The 19,791-nt window shown below is 34.7% G+C and overlaps 2 protein-coding genes across 2 annotated transcripts in view; one reads left to right on the top strand and one right to left on the bottom strand.

Annotated features, from left to right (window-relative positions):
• LOC108738956 (serine proteinase stubble) overlaps positions 1 to 9,947 on the top strand; it is a 121,988-nt gene extending 112,041 nt beyond the window's left edge. The window contains exons 4-9 of the mRNA XM_025980111.1: positions 2,117 to 2,485; positions 3,121 to 3,242; positions 3,302 to 3,387; positions 4,172 to 4,278; positions 6,807 to 7,104; positions 8,140 to 9,947. Coding sequence (XP_025835896.1) covers positions 2,117 to 2,485; positions 3,121 to 3,242; positions 3,302 to 3,387; positions 4,172 to 4,278; positions 6,807 to 7,104; positions 8,140 to 8,424 — 1,267 coding nt within the window. The 3' untranslated portion in view covers positions 8,425 to 9,947. The remainder of the gene's footprint in view (positions 1 to 2,116; positions 2,486 to 3,120; positions 3,243 to 3,301; positions 3,388 to 4,171; positions 4,279 to 6,806; positions 7,105 to 8,139) is intronic.
• A 4,072-nt stretch (positions 9,948 to 14,019) lies between these two features.
• Positions 14,020 to 17,263, bottom strand: LOC112906259 (sodium-independent sulfate anion transporter-like). Its single transcript, XM_025980107.1, has 6 exons — positions 16,899 to 17,263; positions 16,412 to 16,632; positions 15,996 to 16,347; positions 15,630 to 15,932; positions 15,420 to 15,565; positions 14,020 to 14,190 (listed from the first exon to the last, which is right to left on the bottom strand). The coding sequence occupies exons 1-6, from the start codon at positions 17,023 to 17,025 to the stop codon at positions 14,020 to 14,022; spliced, it is 1,320 nt and encodes a 439-aa protein (XP_025835892.1). The 5' UTR covers positions 17,026 to 17,263.
• Positions 17,264 to 19,791: the final 2,528 nt, after the last annotated feature.

The following is a 19,791-nucleotide window of genomic DNA, read 5'->3' on the forward strand; positions in this document are numbered from 1 at the left end:
TACCACAAATGGCGCGGTAAACGCCATCTGTAGTACGATGCTACATTTTAGGATTACGTATGCTCCAACAAGGTCCACTTGTATGGATATCTACTTGCTGAAAACGAATACCCAACCTCAACGTGATAGGCACGTTGTCTGCGACGCGCTGATGAGATCCAAAAAGATCGAAACTTTAAATAAAATACAAAATGCTTTTCTCAAAAAAGTATTTAAATGCAAAATAAAAATAGGTATTTTTTATTTTGCATTTTAAATGCAAGTTTTTCAAAAAATTACATCTCTGGTAGTTGCAAATAAAATAAATATGCCTAAGCATTGAATAGTAGACAATAAAGGGTTAATTTAAATCGAGAAAACATTAAAAATGTACAATGTTTTTCCTAACGACACACAAGCAAAGATAGATTTATAGTAAAAATGTTTGTCCCCCGTTTGCATGTATGATGTCCCTTTATATAAAGTTTATTATAACTCCAAAATGATTTTAGTCTCTTGAGCCAAGGATTTACATATATTTTGTGTGAATTAAAATTCGATACCTAAGTACGATATACCTTTAGAAGTTATGAGTCTCTGACAACAAAAAAGGGTGTATTACGGTCCAGGAAGTTTAAATGTATTCATGGGAGGCAAAGCCCCTTGAAATTGAAAAACAAAACCTTCCAACGAAAAAATTTAAAATCGATTATGAATTTAATTCCATACTCGATGGATTTCGTTCTCCAATTCCGTGATGACTACATGCTATAAAAGTTAAATTATCTTCAATTATGTTTTCACTTGCGGTTGCTCTCCCGACGGCGGTGAGATATAAAATTGCCAGTTGTATTGTTTGTAATTTGGTACCGACAAATTGTAGGGTCGAATTTTCAATATTGTAATAAAAAACGTTTACTATCTACATACAAATATTTTGATCCATAATCAACTTTTGCTAAATTGGAATAACACCAATAAATATTTTGGTCATCCGTATTATTTTCTTGAATGCACTTTTGAATAGACATATATATAATATACGGAGTAAGAGATAAAACAAAATATAAAAATATCTCTAAAATAAAAACCATAAGGTCATTGGTGAGTTGTCCGTCCGAAGATTGGTTATTAATTATCATTAATGTAGGATTACAATATGCAAGGGAAGGAAGTAGGGAAAGAGCGAATATAAAGTTTGGAGACGATAAATTAGAAGAAGTGGCTGATTGCTAGGAAGTCAGATAAGTCAGGAGTAGTAGGGATATAAACCAGAAGATAGAAGGGTCGAGTCGCCTTCAATAAAAAGAAGTCACTTCTATGTTCGCGAACGATTAATTTAGAAATTCGAAAAACGTTGTTAAAGGTGTATGTTTTGGGCACGGCGATGTACGGGTGCGAAACATGGACAGTATCCGCGGCGGAAAAGAAAAGGTTAGAAATGTTCGAAATGTGGCGTTACAGGCGAATGATGAGGATACCGTGGATTGAGAAGGTTAGAAATGAAGAGGTATTAGAAAGGGTAAGAGAACAGAGGACTCTATGGAAGTCAACAAGAAATAGGCGAGATAGGTTAGTAGGACACCCTCTCAGACATGAAGGTCTAGTCAGAGACATATTAGAGGCAGATACGGAAGTTAGGAGGGGTAGAGGTAGACCTAGATTAAATTACTGTTCGCAAATGGTTAAGGATATGAGTTGCTCTGGCTAGGATAGTTAGATAGGAAAGAGTGAATGTACGTGTCCAACCAGTCTTTGTACTGACGACCTTATGATGATGATGATACAATATTTAATAGTTTCATTAAGTTGATTTTTGGATAAACACATTTCCAGAAGGTTTTTTTTTAAGGTCACATATCCAAATTGCCAGTCTTTTGTCTCACCTCGCATCTTTCGTTTAAATATACCTACTAAGAATCAATTTGGTCCATAGAAATAACTTGAAAACACAATAGCAGAGCTGGATACTACTTTTGGAGAAAATAATTTGTAGATCTTCATCCCATTTGGTAAAAAGGGTATCTACTCAAATTTTTTAAACACATAGCAGTGGCGTTTAATTTAATCAACCTTTAATTATAAATATAAACAATTGTAAACAATAATAAATAGAATATAAATTCTTTTTTTCCAGTCTAAGTGGACGTCCGCAACACAGTATTCTGACAGTTAGTCTCAACATGCGCCAAAATGGTAGTTTACCGAGCCCGTCAACTCAATCACCACCTCGACCTCATAACAATGGTGATACCTTCACTTTGTCCAACGACATTCTGGATTCCTTCGACAAACATGGTTGGCAGACCTCCACCGATTCGGTTGGTGAAACGTCTACCAAAAAACCCAACACTGCCCACTGGCAGTTCACCACAGAACCAGATTTCGTTACCAAAACGAAAACGAAAGGGAAACCCACCAAGAAACCGTGGCACGCCACCACCCATAAAAACACAATCAAATTCCAAACCAAAACCCCAAAACCAACAGTTCTTTACAATAATAGGCAAGTAAATATGATGTATTTTAGAAACTTTTATTTTTTTATCATTAGAAGGTCATCAGTCCTAAGACTGGTTGGACATGCACCTCCACTCTTTCTTATCCTGAGCCAATGTTCCCATTTCCTTAACACTGGAACAACTGATATCCTTAACTATTTGCGAAGAGTAATCTAATCTAGCTCTACCCCTCCTAACTCCTGTTTCTGCCTCTAATATGTCTCTGACTAGACCTCCATGCCTGAGAAGGTGTCCTATCAACCTATCTCGCCTATTTTTTATTGACTTCCACAGAGTCCTTTGTTCTCTTATTCTTTCTAATACCTTTTCATTTCTAACCTCATCATAACGATATCCTCATGATTTGCCTGTAATACCACATTTCGAATTTCTAAATTAACCATTCGCGAGCATAGAAGTGACTTCTTTTTATTGAAGGCGACTCCACCCTGCTCTATCCTCTGCTTTATATCCTTACTACTCCTTCCGTCCTGGCTTATCTGACTTCCTAATTACCTAAAATCAACCACTTCTTTCGTCTCCTATCTTTACATTTTTTTTTCCTACTTTTCCTGTACATTTTTTCTACAAATATAAAAAAAAAACTTAATTAAACATTATATAAGAATTCTTTTTTCAGGGTGAAACCTACTACCACCCCTTCACCACCAGTGGAACTGACAACGTCTGAATCCTCGTCAGTTGCAGTGTTACCAACATCCACTTTTAGTTCAGCTTCAGCAGTCGTGTCCGATGCAATGAGTATAAATGTGTGTTCGATTTTGTGATAGGTTTACTCAATAAATTAATTTGTATTTCAGAGTGCGGGATGCCAATGATGCAAATTCATCCACAGACACGAATCGTCGGTGGAAGAAACGCTCCATTCGGTCGATGGCCATGGCAAGTAAGTGATGATTTTTAGTTACTAAATTTATTCAGCTTTTATTAAAGTACATCCAACATTCGAACATTTTTTTTGTGAATGTCACTGTTTCAGTGCAATTAGTCCAAGTTAGTGATAAGCAAACTCAAGACCAAAACAAGACTATTATAATCTTGTTCTTGCGAGACTAATATAGTCTTGGTCCAACACATTAGGTATTGGTGTTGGTCTTGGTTTAAGTCTTGTTCGTGTGAGACTAAAATATGTAGTCTTGGTCTTGGTCTAAGTCTGTGAATTTATCATTCATCGCGAAAATTTGACTTCTTTGTTGAAAATATTCGCAAAATGAACATAAAAATGTTTTCTTTTTTACTTTTAATCTATTTAGCTAATTTCGGAGCACCCTGTACATCTCACAATTTTAGTTTTTTGTCTTTAGATCAGCATTTCAACTGTTGCAATAAAAGGTAGGATTTGTAAAACGAATAGAATTTATTGATAGTTGAGGTGAGAATTTTATGAGAGTCTTGCTAATAAGTCTTCCTCTTGGTCTTGGTTTTGGTATCGTTCATTTAGCCTTGATCTTGGTTGTGACCAAAATAAGACAAGACAAGACAACGCTACAAGACCAAGATTATTTTTGCTTATCACTAGTCCAAATCACTAAAACATGCTCCTTTTTATAAATTTATCACAAAAAAGAGCGTTGATACCTTTTGGATTGACTCATATAAACTACATTGATGACGTAAACGTAACCTCTCAATAATTATACATTATACACGTAAAGGTATACGATTTCCAGGTGTCGGTACGAAGAACGTCTTTCTTTGGGTTCTCCAGCACTCATCGATGCGGAGGGGCAGTTTTAAACGAAAACTGGATTGCCACCGCAGGTCATTGTGTAGATGAGTAAGAATTATAATTTTCACGCTTTTTTTTATCTAAAGAATTAAAATATGACTAAGTGAAATCAGTTTTGATTCACGTGAGTCTGTTTCTTCGCCTCATTAAGTAATGTCTGATTTAGGAGCTCCTGAAATCTGAAGACATTCCAAGTTAATTTACCTTTTAGCATCGAAATGAAACTTTAAGTAGAAGATAGGAAGACATTTTTATAACTCTCCCTTTTAATCTAATATAGACTTTTAATTCGGATAATTTTATTCACGTTTGCCTTTCTCAAAGTTGTACTTTCGCAGAAGTAGGACTGCAACATCTGCAGTTAATTCTTTGAAACTTTATATTAAGCCAATTGCAATAAATAAAACGACTTGGAACTTTCAGAAGACGAAGGGCGAACTTAAAAGCTTCTACAGTTCTTTAAAATTATCCAGAACTGCGTCAATGAAATGAATGGTAACTTAGTTCATAATTTCACTCGGTAGGTACTAAAGAATAGAAAACTTTTAGTCGGAAAGCTTTGGAAGTGCTCATAAATAATATGTCCGCAATGGTAGAATGCTTTAAGGTTTGTTTTGCAATTATGAAAACAAAAATATTTGAATATGCCTTAATTCCATATATTTTTCCAAAATTATAATAACGTTGTTTATCGTAAGTAGCGAGCCGATGTCGTTCGGTCACACATGATGTCATTATGAGAGGCGTACTTAGGACGTTAAGCTAATATTGTTTGTGGAAACCAAGGTGTAAACACATAAGAAAAGAGAAAATCAATGTCAAAGCCTAAACTGGTGTTTATATCAAGGATGATTCATATTGAATGAAATAATTCGAAATGGTCCGTATTCTGTCGAAACTGCCACACGCGCATCGCGACTTAAATCTTTTGGGATCTCATCAGCGCGGCGCAGACAGCTCCGACAGAACATAGACCAAGTTTTACCTGCTGTCTTAACAGCGCGTTTTAGAAAATATCACAAATGGCGCGGTAAACGCCATCTGTAGTACGGTTACCGCGTCTGGCAGTTTCGACTGAATACAGACCACTTCGAATTATTTTATTCGATTATGGTAACGTGCCTATCACGTTGAGGTTAGCTACGCTGGGATTCGTTTCAGCAAGTAGATATCCACACAAGTGGACCTTGTTGGAGCATACGTAATCCTAAATTGTAGCATCGTACTACAGATGGCGTTTACCGCGCCATTTGTGGTATTTTCTAGATTCGTATTGAGTTTATTAGTTTCCAAAATACTTCGCAGTATTGCAATACTGGATTAAAATTAAATAGCCAGTAACTGCTGTAAATGCTAGATGTTAGGCTGTGCCGTTCGTAACTAAAAATTAATTTAAATGTGTATATTCAACGTCCTGAGAGGCCACTGGAACATAATTTTTAACAAATGACACATTGTAGGTTAGATTTTGTAAAGTCTCCTTTCTTATCATCTATCAGATAGGTCTACGATATTGAATGCTTTTGGGTATTTCATTCCCGCTAACTATTGTCCGGCAATTCACACTGTGGTGCAGAGCAGGAGGGTTGGGCAGAAGGCTCGATTTAGCTTCCTAACAGAGATCGTGGAAACGGATGAACGGTGGTTGTGGAGAGATAGATGATACTGACGAAATGAAGACAAAACAGAAGTGAAAAATTACCTGTGGAATATTATTACTGTCAATTTGATCCAAGAAATGTAATAGCGTAGGCCTTTACGGCCGGAATCGAATGAATAAAGAGGAAGATCCGAGCTGATAGGTCGTGGCCGAAAAGAATTTGTAGATTAAAACTACATTAAAACTGTCATCTTCAGTGGGCAGCTTGATTCTTAGGTCGAAGGTTATACCTCCTGAAGTTGCAGTCCAAACGTTTGGATATATAAATTCTTTTCGGCCACGGCCCATCAGCCTGGATTTACCTTTTTGATTCAAGGAAATTCCAGAAAATGTTGGATCAAGTCAGACGGATCTCTGGATTACGCTGCTCGGTTTATATGACATACAGTTATTAAAATATGGGTACATATTCATGAGCAAAAGATATATATTTAACTATTGAGGTGTCCGGCATAAGTACGCATCTGATAGGTGTGAATCACATTAGCTCCTTGACTGAAGAGAAGTGTCCAAATTTTTCTGGATGTTTTTTTTCGGTTTTTTACGAAAATTTCGTTTTGACGTATTAAAATGCCTACATGGATTTAAAGATTTTAAAAGGTCCCTCTCAAGAATTTTAAAAATCCTAAAAATGTAAAAGATCCAACTCCATTTTCTTTGATTCCTGTTTTTAGTGGAGTCTTTCTCTTTAATATTAGGTTTGATGGATAGTGTCCAAATTTTGCAAATTAAAAATTGAAGAGAGTCTGTCATGCTGTCATTTTGAATGCACTAAAAAGGGACGTGATCGAAAATAAAGTTTTAAAGAACACAATTGTTTAATCTTACATTCTTAAGCAACAAGTAAATTTTAAAGTAAAAAAGAAAAAGTAGCAGGATATGTGGGCCACCCTGATAATAGCTTTCGTTTTCTCAGCCTTTTGACATCACAAATCAGGATAAGGGTGGGAGAGTATGACTTCTCAAACGTTCATGAAGAACTTCCTTACGTAGAAAGAGGGGTCGCTAAAAAAGTCGTTCACCCCAAATACAACTTCTTCACTTACGAGTACGATTTAGCTTTGGTAAAGTTGGACAAAGCTCTAGAGTTCGCGCCGCATATATCTCCGATATGTCTACCTGCCTCTGATGACCTCCTAATTGGCGAGAACGCTACCGTTACAGGATGGGGACGACTCAGCGAGGGTGGCACATTACCTTCGATTTTACAAGAGGTTGGTAATTTCTATTTAAATAATTACACAATAGTTACAAGCGATACTTGCAGAAACCTCATAATCAATTTAAAATAAACACCAAATTTTGGTAATTAAACAATCATCATCATTATAAGGTCTCCACTCTTTTCTATCCTGAGCTAATCTTCGCATTTCCCCAAAACGAGAACAACCCACATCATTAACTATTTACAAACAGTAATCTAATCTAGATCTACCTCTACCTAAGAACCTATCTCGTCTATTTCTTATTAACTTCCATAGAGTTTGTTCTCTTATTCTTTCTAATACCTTTTCATTTCCTACCTTCTCTATCCACAGTATCCTCATCATTAGCCTGTAACACTACATTTCGAACTCTTGTAACCTTTTCTTTCCGCCTCGCCTACCATCCATGTTTCGCACCTGTACACTGCCGCAGTCCAAACATACACCTTTAACAATCTTTTTCGAGTTTCTAAATTAACCGTTCGCGAGTATATAAGTGACTTTTTTTTATTGAAGACGACTCCACCCTGCGCTATCCTGTGCTTTATATCCCTACTACTCCTTCCCTCTTGACTTATCTCAGTTCCTAGATACCTAAAATCAGCCTCTTCTTCTAATTTTTCGTCTCGTATCTTTATATTCGCTCTTTCCCTACTTTATCTTCTGTTGCATACAAGTATTTTCGTTTTACTTAATCAATACTATTAATTTATTTTATTTATTCAATTAAACTAAATTTTTAAGGTACAGTTGACTTAAAATTTAGAAATTATCATTAAATGAATGTTTTTCTCTTAAAATCAAATGTTGGGCATACGTGAGTCTTCTTTTCCTATAGTAGGGGTTCGTTTATGTTCAAGGGGTTTTCTGTTGAAGAATCCTCCAGTTTGTCCCACATACACTTGCTTGTAGTCGCCTCACCAGCAAACAAACTACTTCCATTTAAATGTATTATTATTAATAAAGGAATTTACTCTTCTTTCCTTTTTATCTTCATTATTTTTATCAGTTTCATTAGTTTTAGTTTTTTGTGTTGTTTTTCAGGTGAATGTGCCGATAGTAAGTAACGAGTGCTGTAGGAATATGTTTCTAAAGGCTGGTCGACACGAGCATATCCCGGAGATATTTTTGTGTGCGGGACATGAGAGTGGAGGTCAAGATTCTTGCCAGGGAGATTCCGGAGGTCCGCTGCAGGTCCGAGGTAAGAACGGTCGCTTTTTCTTGGCCGGAATCATTTCCTGGGGCATCGGATGTGCAGAACAGAATTTGCCCGGTGTTTGTACCAGGATATCAAAGTTTGTACCCTGGATATTGAAAACTGTTACGTAAAATGACTAATTAGTGACGAAAACTGAACAGTGGCGTAACAAAATTATGCAAAATGAAGACATTTTTGTGGAATTGAAGGAGATAGTTTACCAAAAAGGAAAATATAAGTATCAAATCAATAAAAATATAACGAAAACTGCATTTTTATCATGATGGCAACGGCCTGGACTAAGGTAAGGTAATTCAAAAATCAATAAGAAGTAACATTTATTAAAATAATAATTACTAGTAACAGTACTTTTCATTATAAAATGTAATAAACCAAAAGTATTGTTTTCACAATCTGTATCCATAGTCATATCATAGAAAAGACATTTTTACGAACTTATTTTAATGCAATGTGTAAAAAACAGGAAAGCTAAATACTTATTGAAATACCTCCTATAAATAATTACTATTGCTATTAATAATCCCATGTTTTTTTTTATAACATTGAAGTGTCATTACAATATGTACCTATTTTTGTACTTTTTGGCCACACTGTATATTTGGTGTTAGTTAGCAGCAACTGCCTCTAGATGGCGTCATGGTACCTGTTTTATGACATTCAAAAACTACAATTGTTCACAAGAAAAGTAAAATAATTACAAACTTATTCTTAGATTTTATTTAGTTATAAATAGCAGCTACCATCGCGATAGTTTCAACTGCTTCATTTTAAATTAAACAATGAAGGAAACAATAGGGCATTAATCTTGGTTATAGTTTTTGCACACTGTAAAGAAACATTTAAATATTTTTTTTGAGGAAGTTTCAATTTCTCAGGTTTCAAAAACCAAGAGCTCTTTATCAAAGTTGTCACTTTCAAAATTTAATTTCTTGCTTAATTTGGCGCCCGGAAACATTAATAACAAGGCAATGTCAGATCCACGCCATTTTCCACTCATTTTTCATTTCAAAATAAGTGAGTTTCAGTAGCAAAACGTTTTGTACACGTAAGGGGTTTCTTCTATATCTTTTTTTTTCCTTAAGGACCAATAACCGCAAATTGTAGACTCATGGAAGCAATGTTTAAAATTCATTTGTCCCCCAGAGTCAACTTTTTGCTGTTTCTAATGGAATTCCTTTATCTCCTACATTGCTACATCTTTATTTCTTAGGAAATGTACTCTAACCTAACAATTTTCACATTTACTAATGATTTTGAAATCAGTTTCAGTTTGAAATTAATTTTGTTTTAAATTAAAAGTTGATGCTATAACTTTTTTGATGGTGCCGTAAGGAGAAAAATCAATCGCATATTTGAATAGTTACCTACGGATTAAAGTATACCTATCTAGCCATTACTAAAAGAGAATAAAAAACTTCAAAATTCAATTTATGGTCTTCGATCTTTTGATTAAAAGTCTATCCGTTTGTCCAGTGTATACCTATCTTGTCGTTGTCTCCACAATTTCAATGATAGTTTTCGGATTTTAACCCTTTCACAATTTTTTTGAAAGTTACGTTTGAAAAACTAGAACAGCTTTTGGTACTTTTACGATAAGTAAGGTAAATACCTACAAATATTATTTTTTATCATGTTAGCGTGGAAAGCTCGTTTTGCCTGCTATGAAATGGGGAAGAAATGGCCTCTTTTCAGCAGTGTTTTAGTCGGGAGGCAATGAAATTAGTCTTTTGAGCGCATGCGCTGAAGTTTATGGGCATGCGCAGAAACCAGTTGTTCAATGACAATGTCTTTCTAACCTCTAAATCATTTACTCTTATTTCGCCAACTATCAATTTAATAACGAGCTTTCCGCACAAACATGACAAAAAATAGTATACGTACCTCGGGAAGAAACAGGGTTGTGTCATACTGCATGTTTGCAATTCACATGCAGTCTGAAATAATCCTGTTTCTTCCCTCGATACGTAATGTACTATATTACAATCGCACACCCTGACGAGCAAGTATTCTAATTCTTTAATTAATTATCTATGGATTTGCCTGTAGGATCTTCTGGAGAAATGATTATTAAAAATTTGTAACCGCTTCTATTTTCCTGTAAAATTTCTGGTATTTTAAAGTTTAGTTGACGGATTATACTTAAGTTGTTTCAAAGTAAATATGAGAATCTGCCTCTTTCTCTTTGTGATCAGAAATTTATGGAATCTTCCCGGTATCTAGTCAAAGTAAACGTTACGCGTGCTTTCGTGATAAATTTGATAAACTAATTTTATATTATGTGGGAGGTAGTTTTCAAATTCGGCTCTTATAATGGCACTTTGTGAAGCGTTATCGTCTTTCTCCGGTACGCATTTCAATTCTACGCGTCTTGCTTTCGTCGACGCGATGGCGGCGGAAAATTAATGATTCCTTTGAATAAATTTTCCGACAATGAGCTTAAAACGTCATGTTTTTCATCTTCGAACTTGATAACCTACACACATATATATGTATACGCATTTGCCTGTTTCCGTCGTGAATGAAAACGCTTTGAAACAATTCCATATATAGCAAAATGGTACAAAGGCTTCCGGGTTTGTGCACTTTTTGTTACATTCTCTCTTTGTACTTGTCCATAGTTTTAATTAAAAGACAGAGCGGGTTTTTGTTTTTATTTGAAAAGCATCGTTCCATTTTGCTGTAAGTAATACTTGTAGAGGATGGTGCGGTAAAATATATCTTGAAAGAGTTGAGAAGCCTATGTCTTTCTCAACCTGGTAAAGCCGTGTCAGAAGAAGAGGTCCATAATAAATGCAATTAAGGGACGGAATCCGATCTTTGTCTCTTTAATTGTCAATACGCCGGACACACGAATAAATCTACACAAATATCTAACAGGAATGAAGGACGGTGCTTATGACACATAGATTTAGGTTTGCAATAATTTGGTTCGTTTTTGATCTAATCAATTTTTAGTCAAACAAAACTATAGGGTAGAATCAAAAAGTAGTAGGACTGAATTTCTGTAGCGCGAACGGAGCAGTGGAGGGGAGTCGAACCACCTGGGTATGGTAGTAAGGAGCCTTCCGAGGTGACCGCTATTTTCTCCAGTCGCCCGCAGGTAAGCAGAAGCAAGAGCGACAATTTCTGTGAACTTTTGGTAAGAAGTGTGGTGGCGATCCAAAATGGAGAAAAATTTTACCAAATTCCACGTCAAACTCGGGAAACCCGGGCGGAAATCCTCAAAATGATTAAGGAGCCAGCGGGGATTATGTCATGAGCCACTCAACTGTGTTCGAGTGGCTCCGCACTGCCGATGAGGAAGTTTTTGGTCAAGCACAGGTTTATCTCCCCCCTTAAGTCCAGATTTGACACCGCAGCACTTTTTGCTGTTTCCTGGGCTCAAGAAAAACGGATACAGATCCGTAGAACACGTCCAGGGGGCTGTGACGTAGAGATCCCGGAAAGCGAGTTCCGAAACGCGTAAGCGTTATGTCGAAACACAAGGGTGCTATTTTAAGGACTACTAAGAACTTGTGCCGAATATTTCAACAAAAAGATTTAAATCAATTGTGTCCTACTACTTTTTGGTCTTACCCTATATGTATCTACTTGGTATACACTGATTAAAGGTCCATGGTACGTCATGTATACCTACATGACACGTACAGTGGAACCTGGTTAGAACAGCATTGGTTATAACGACAACTATTCAAACCAAAAGTGAAACACTGGATAATAACGACAACAAATCTGGTTATAACGTCAACTTTTTATTTTATAAATCCTTAAAACGGTCCTAATATTACCGGTACCTGAGGATACTTCGGTCTGCAAAAGCTGCCACCCCATTTGTTTATTTATAACTCATGGGAAACTATAGTTTACCATTTGGACCACATCGTTACTGCAAAATGCGTTCCGAAATTGTTCAGTTTATTCTAACCTAACGTAACCTTACGTTACGTTATTGCCGGTCCTTAGATTAACGCTATAACCAACTTTTACAATAGTGGCATACAGCATCCTTTCGTAATCTAAACTTATCATTTTTTAAGATCAAAATAAAATTCAAAACTTGTTAGGTAATTGTTAGATATCTGAACATCAAATTTTGCAATTCTGATGATTAGATTGGTTTCTAAATAGGTAACCCCCCCCTCCTGTAATATGATCGTTACTATATATTTATTTCAAAAGTAACTAGCGTTCCGAACATTAAATCAATAATCGCATTTCTCAAAAATTAGACTATCAATCGTCTAATTTAGGTTTTCTTATGCCTCTGTTTAGTCCTGTTTTTGCTTCTAACATGTCTCTGACTTGCCCTTTGTTACTCGCAAGATGTCCTCTTCATTTCTAACCTTTTCTATCCATAGTATTTTCATCAGTGTGGATAAAAAGATTTTCGTTAAGAACTTATTGTATTTAAACGCTGGTGTTGCTGTGAAACTTCAAGGTTCTAAATCTTTTTTGTGCATTTTTCATTAAAATTGTAATATGCGAACATAATCACCTCACTTACATAAATTTAATTAATTAATGCATGATAATTTGAACTACGAAAAAGAAATTATTGTTTGATATAACAAATTCTAAGTATTTGGCTTTCCTTTTAAATTTTATACATAACGAAAAGAAGTAACAATAAATTAAAAAATAAGTTTTGTTTATATAAATACGTTGTTAAGCTCATTAAGAAAGTTCCTGCGCCACATTGTAGATTTTATAAATATAAATACATAAACGAAGCCTGTGATCTGTGTTAGGGTACTGTCTTGTACCGAAAAAGTGTACATTATATTATATTAGGTATATACTGNACATTTATTTAGATTATAATATAATCAAATAAATTTTTACAAATCATGGATAGCTACAAAATATTATTTTTTCTAAGGGTTGTTGGTTGCTCACAAATAATAATTACTTTCTTCTGATTTTGGAAAAGTGTTTAAATCATTTTGATATTTACAATCAGTTTATAATTTACTAACTTTGCTTACGTTGAATCGATTATATTGCAATCCCAAATTTGACCCCCTTACGGGTGGTATTTTGAAAATTCATTTTGTAGTATCGTTGGATAAAGAACCTTGTGCAAAATTCCAAGCATCCTAATTCAACGGTTTAGACTGCGCCTTGATCAAGACATTAAACTTTGACCCTTATTTTTTAGCGATTGACTTTTTTTTGCGGAAATTTTCAAGTCTTTAAATCTAAAGGTTTAAACTGTCCGTTAATATATCAGTCAGTCAGCTAATCCTTTTATATTTATAAATTATACGTATTTGATTTAAAATCATGGCTATACAAGGGTTAAATATACCGTGAGTAGGGTTGCCACCCGTACTTTATTATGAAGTATTGTACTCTATTTCGACTGTGCGTACGTTATACTTTACAAGACACATAAAGTACGCAAAAATACTTTATTTAAGGCCTTAAGTAAACATCGCAATTTTGTAAGCGACTATTCTAAATTCAGAGTATTTTTACATCAACAATATTGCGCAGAAAAATGGCAAGCCATATTTACGGAACAATCTGATTTCCCAAATCTGTTCAAAGTAGTGTCACTTTTGCTGTCCGTTCCGGCCATTTCAGCATTTACAGAAAGAGTATTCTCTGTTATGAACGCAAAGTGGTGGGACGATAGGAATAAAGCTTCATTAAAACTAATTAAAAATGAACTTTTAGTTGACTTAAATCTTTGTTTGCCATGTTTAGACAGTAGCGGCCGTATAATCAGCCCCATAAATATGAGAACAGTCTATGACGACGGGTATTTCTTGACGCACCGAATGCTTGGTTACCAAATTCCTTACGTAATCCACCGACGGAAAGATCAGGCATCGATCAGGTGTCAACATCAAATACTCGATTCCATTGGAACTCTGAAAAAAACATTTTTTGTTTACCAAAACAAATATTACAGTAAATAAATTAAATCCATTGCGTATTTAAGACTCGTTGTGTTTATTAGTTGAATAATTATGATAATAATTGTTTCAACCCGTAGGACATCATTTTGCTTTGGAAAATATGAAATTCCTCCATATATCATCGTTCAAAATTGCCATCATTTTCAATCAGATCCACCCTGTTACGATGAATACTGATAAGCAGTTTTATGGAGGGAGTCAAAAAACAAGAGCATTGAACTAAAATAATTAATTAATTTCGTCGTTCGTTTGAAAATTTAAGAACTTTTTGATATATTTGTCCCTTAATATGTAAAATGTTTTTGAAATTGGACAATTCATGGTTATGATGATCGAAAAATGGAAGATTTTTCTCAATTTTAAGGTTTTGTGATTCCTTCTCGCAGAATCTTTCTCGTGTGGCGTATTCTCTTTGGGCTAGACCTAGTTTATCGATCATATTACAACCGTTTTTAAAAAATAATCTAATAGAGGATTACGGTACTAACCGTATTCTGAAAATCTTTTAAACAAAGCGTACCTAGTACCCCTGAAAAACTAAATTGCATTGTACCACATCGGGTTGATCAAAAGATAATACCGCTCTTTTGATGACTGCATACAATGACTCAATATTAGGTTCTCAATACTTCACTAGTGTATATGGAGTATAAAATTTCGCTGAATTAACTTTCTTCGCGATTCTAAAATAAGAAGATGAATTCGCGTTTTTTGTTTACAAATAATATTAAGTCATAGTCTCGTGATTCTTTAAATGGTAGGCGATCAAGTTCTTTCCTTGATAAATAATCGGCGGGAATCTAAATGATTCAAGTTTGCGACAAGTGACAACAACTCCTTTGCTGATCTTCTTGCTTTAATTGATTGAATCAAACGACAAGTTAATTGGAAATATTGTTTCGCGGTCACGGGATCCCTCATGTGACGAATTAATTGAGGAATAAATCGTAATTAAAGCATTCGATGTGGAGCAAGCACATGACTGTGAAACGAGATACCGGAACGACAAAAAAACGATACGTGTAATGAAACAGGTTTTCATATACAGATATTGTGGTAACAGTTGTGCGTATAAATAGTCAACTTTTATTAGTCATTAATTCCGACTTTCTACTCCCGTCATATGACTTAGCCACGGCATAGTACGCTGGATAATTGCAGATTTCATCTCAAATACTTACCACAAGTTTTTCGATAGTTATCTTGGGTCTCGCGGCGTAATACAGAATGAAGAGCAGATTCATGCCAATGCCTACCAAAATTCCAACCTCCAAAGCCAACACTAAACAAGCTACGAACGTTGCCAGCGCAAGGAAGAAATCACTTTCTGCAACAAAAGAAAAGCACACCCGTTAATCCCACTCGAATCCTACGAATTAAAATGTTCTTACTTTTGCATCTCCACATTGGTCTAACAACTTTAACTTCCACCATGAAGATGACTGCAGCTATGATAATAGCAGCTAAGCTGGCCTTTGGTATGTAGAAGAAATAAGGGGTGAAAAATAGAAGTGCCGCTATAACCAGGACGCCAGTGTAAAAACCGTTGAAGGGTGTCCTTGCGCCACTGCTGTTTAGAACAGCACTCCTGGACAAGGCACCAGTAATTGGAAATCCTTGGAAGAAAGATGTAGCCACATTCGAGACCCCAATTGAAAGAAGTTCCTGGGTTGCATCAATTGATTTACCATTTGCTGAAATTATTTTCGGTTGTTATTTCTTCTCGATGGATTGACTAATAAGAGATTAAGACATACCAAACGCTTTACAGATTGCAATATCTTCTAACAGTGCCAACAAAGGAACCAAAATTACCCCAGATCCTAATGTTGCTAACATGTCAAGAAAAGAAGTTGTAGTATTCCCGGAATTCATACTAAATGCAGGAACTTTTATTTCGGGTAGACCAGAAGGAATATCTCCTATAAGTTTGACAGGGACATCTTCGTAACTTGTGAACAGGAAGTACCCTATAAAACCACAGACCACTACAAGGATTGCATTCCTAGAAGTTGAAATTATCCATATGGTGGCGTTGGCAAATTTTTGGAATTTGTTCGGAGCGGAATCGGATGTTTCTTCCGGTCCAAACTTAATTTTCGTCATTAGCTAAAAATTATCCACAGTAAGTAACAACATTGTTAAATTGTGATAATCTAGAGTTGTTCCTTACTCTCATTAACAGTAGAACAATAATGGATGCGGCACCCAAAAAGGTGTCCCATCCAGATAAACCATGAATATTGGAAATAATACTTGTCCAAGTTTGGACGAATGTGGATCCACTAGCCTTAATTCCTAATAGGTCCTTTACTTGTGACGTCAAAATAATTAACGCTGCCGCTGATGTAAATCCTGACGAAACTGGTCCGGACACAAAGTCCACTAAAAATCCTAGAAAGAAAGTTCAACTGTTTATGCTACCTTCTTATAAATATTGTTTGTTCTAAAGTCACGACGGTTTTATGGAGAAACCGTTGCTGCGACCATTGATATTCGTGGATATGATGTTCAAGAACATTGAACTCTAATACACGAACACATTTTTCACGGTTGAGTTCACAATTTCTCTTGTTATTCATCACTCACCGATCACATATCGTTTGGCTAACATCGCCCACATTAAACAATTGCAAATAGCAACGACAAGACATATTTACCTAAACCGAAGAAACCCATAAGTAGTTCGATTATTCCTGACAAAAAGCTGAGGAGTATTGCATACTCTGGACTTCTCCCCTGTACAATTTGAAAGGTAAGTATGGAAGCTATAGCGGTGGGTCCCATTGGAACGTCTTTACATGTACCCAATACTATGTAAATAAAACAGCCTAGGAAGGAACTATAAAGCCCATACTGTAAAAGAAATATAACATTGATTTAGTTGCAATATTGATTAATCGTATTAATGACGAAAGGTAAAAAATTTGGAGATAAGGTGGAGCACAATATTTAAAAAAAAAACGTTTAGTCTAAAATTGACTCACTTCCGCAATAAAATTAACAAGGAAAGCAGTTAATTATAAAATACGCCAACTATAGCACGTTTAACACTTTATATTTATACACTCCCAAAGTATTAGCAGCACAAACAAATCTTAAATAAACTATCTGGTATCCGGATTTATCCAGAATTAATTACTCAGACCAGTAGTTTTCTTTTATCTGAATAAATGAAGGAAAAACACAGCTGACTAAATCTTTTGTCAATAAAAACAAAACAGGAGTACGTGTAGATGTTTTCATATCTTCAAATTAGTAAAAAATCAGAATAATCATCAACAAGTACCATAAATGGTACTTACTGAACGTAAGAGCCATGTAACTAGGGTTTGCAACCCGTACTTTATTATAAGGTATTGTACTCTATTTCGACTGTGCGTACTTTATACTTTACAAGACGCATAAAGTACGCAAAAATACTTTATTTAAGGCCTTCAGTAAACATCGTAATTTTGTAAGCGATTATTCGAAATTCAGAGTATTTTTACATCAATAATATTGCACAGAAAAATGGCAAGCCATATTTACGNATTAGATGTATGCTATCATTAACTTTTAATTATTTACTTGATTAAGCTTTGTTCAACTAATATGTATCTATATAGCTGAACTTCTTCAGTTGAGAAAAACTACTTTATTAGACAAACCTCCAACGTTTTATCCCCTGAAGGAAATCATCAGGGAAATTGTCAAGTTAAAAAACTATGTACAAAATCATCCTCGTATTATAGCAGTAATAAATAAATTTAAAAACGACAGCTTGATCTTGAAACTTCATTCAAATAATTTTAATATCTTCAAAACACAACATAATTTTAAAATCAATTGTAAAATAATTCATACAACATAAAAAAATTAAAAAAACAGTCACGTTGTACAGCGTTACATAGGTAATAAGCTAATTATCGAATTTTTCGAAACATAAAAACTCGTTTTTCCATTTCTATATCTCATTATTAATTTATTAAGTAACGCTATACGAAGTTACTGCTTTTTAAAATATTTTGTGCTATTTAATTAATTTTACAAATGGTACTATGGTTTTTTGACAAAGTTAAAATTGTTGGAAAGAATTTTGAAGAATAGTTACTAAGATTACGTTTTTTAATTTAATTATTACAGCCATAGAAGATGTTGATTTTCTACTTAATTATTTGACTGAACAAATAAATTTCTTGAAAAATTGAAAAAGCTTTCAATCAGAGGGTCTAATCTTAGAGCGTTGTCTAATGAATATCTAATAAATTTTTCAAATATTGATGGTATAAAATTATATGATTCTAAACGAATAACTTTGCTATTTATATTGGTTATTTTAAAATGTCCAAGAAATCCAGGGTGGACTGTATCCATTTGTGCGTCCATCAATTTGTAATATTTTAATCTTGAAAACGACAATTTATTTTTGACGACAAATTCTCTAGTTTTTATGTTCTTTTTAACTAATTTCCAACTTCATCATCATAAGGTCGTCAGTCCTAAAATTGACTTTCCTATCCTGAGCTTTGCATTTCCATAAAACTAGAACATCCCACGTCCTTAACTATTTACGAACAGTAATATAATCTAGGTCTACCTCTACTCTTCTTTCTGCCTCTAATAATATATGTCTCTGGTTAGGTCTTCATGCCTAAAAAGGTGTCCTACCAACCTATCTCGCATATTTCTTATTGACATCCATAGAGCTTTCTGTTCACCTATTCTTTCTAATACCTCTTCATCTTGAACCTTCTCTATCTACGGTATCCTCAGCATTCTCCTTATTAGATATTAGTTTACTATCCATTATTCTATAAATTTAAACTAAATATTTGAAAAGTAATATACAATATTGAATGTATGTTTGGCTTTGTCAGTAAATAATTTGTAAAAATTGTAAGAAAGTAAGGATTAATTTGTTTCTTTCGCAAATAATATTTTAATTAATTATGATTGCTTTTNTTAGTCGAGAAATACTTTATGTAAGGCCTGAAAAGGTGGCAACCCTAACCGTGAGCCCCAATTATGATATATATGTATATATATAATTGAAACATGTTGAATTTGAATATTCACTAGAAAGCATTAATTTTATCGACGAATGTTCATATACTTATGAAGCATGTTGGAATCTACAGGAATCGAATTTTCATACAACAAAATCCATCAAGAATTAGCCAATTAGCCTAATCAATATTGGTCAACTTTACCGCCACTTGGCCATCTCCATTAACGTGATTTTTTTCTTCGGGAGGTGGCTCGGTTCAATTTTATATGTGTATGATTAGTAAAAAGAGCTTGACGGTTTATTGGGGGTTATTGTAAGTTTGGTTCCGTGAAGTTACGTATGACATTTTCATGAACGTGGAGGTTAGAATAAAGGAGGATAGATGACCTTAAAAAAATCGGTTGTCTGTAAAGTCGGTTTACTGACGATAATTGAACGTGACAACGTCATAAGAAAATACTGATGGAATGGTTTCATTTTTCAAAAGAAAATTTTAATTTTATTTGTTTGATAGATATTTTGTATGGATATAGAGAAGGAGGTAAATGGAAATGTATTATTGT

This window comes from Agrilus planipennis, unplaced genomic scaffold (assembly GCF_000699045.2).
Source record: "Agrilus planipennis isolate EAB-ADULT unplaced genomic scaffold, Apla_2.0 scaffold234, whole genome shotgun sequence".
NCBI lineage: Eukaryota > Metazoa > Arthropoda > Insecta > Coleoptera > Buprestidae > Agrilus > Agrilus planipennis.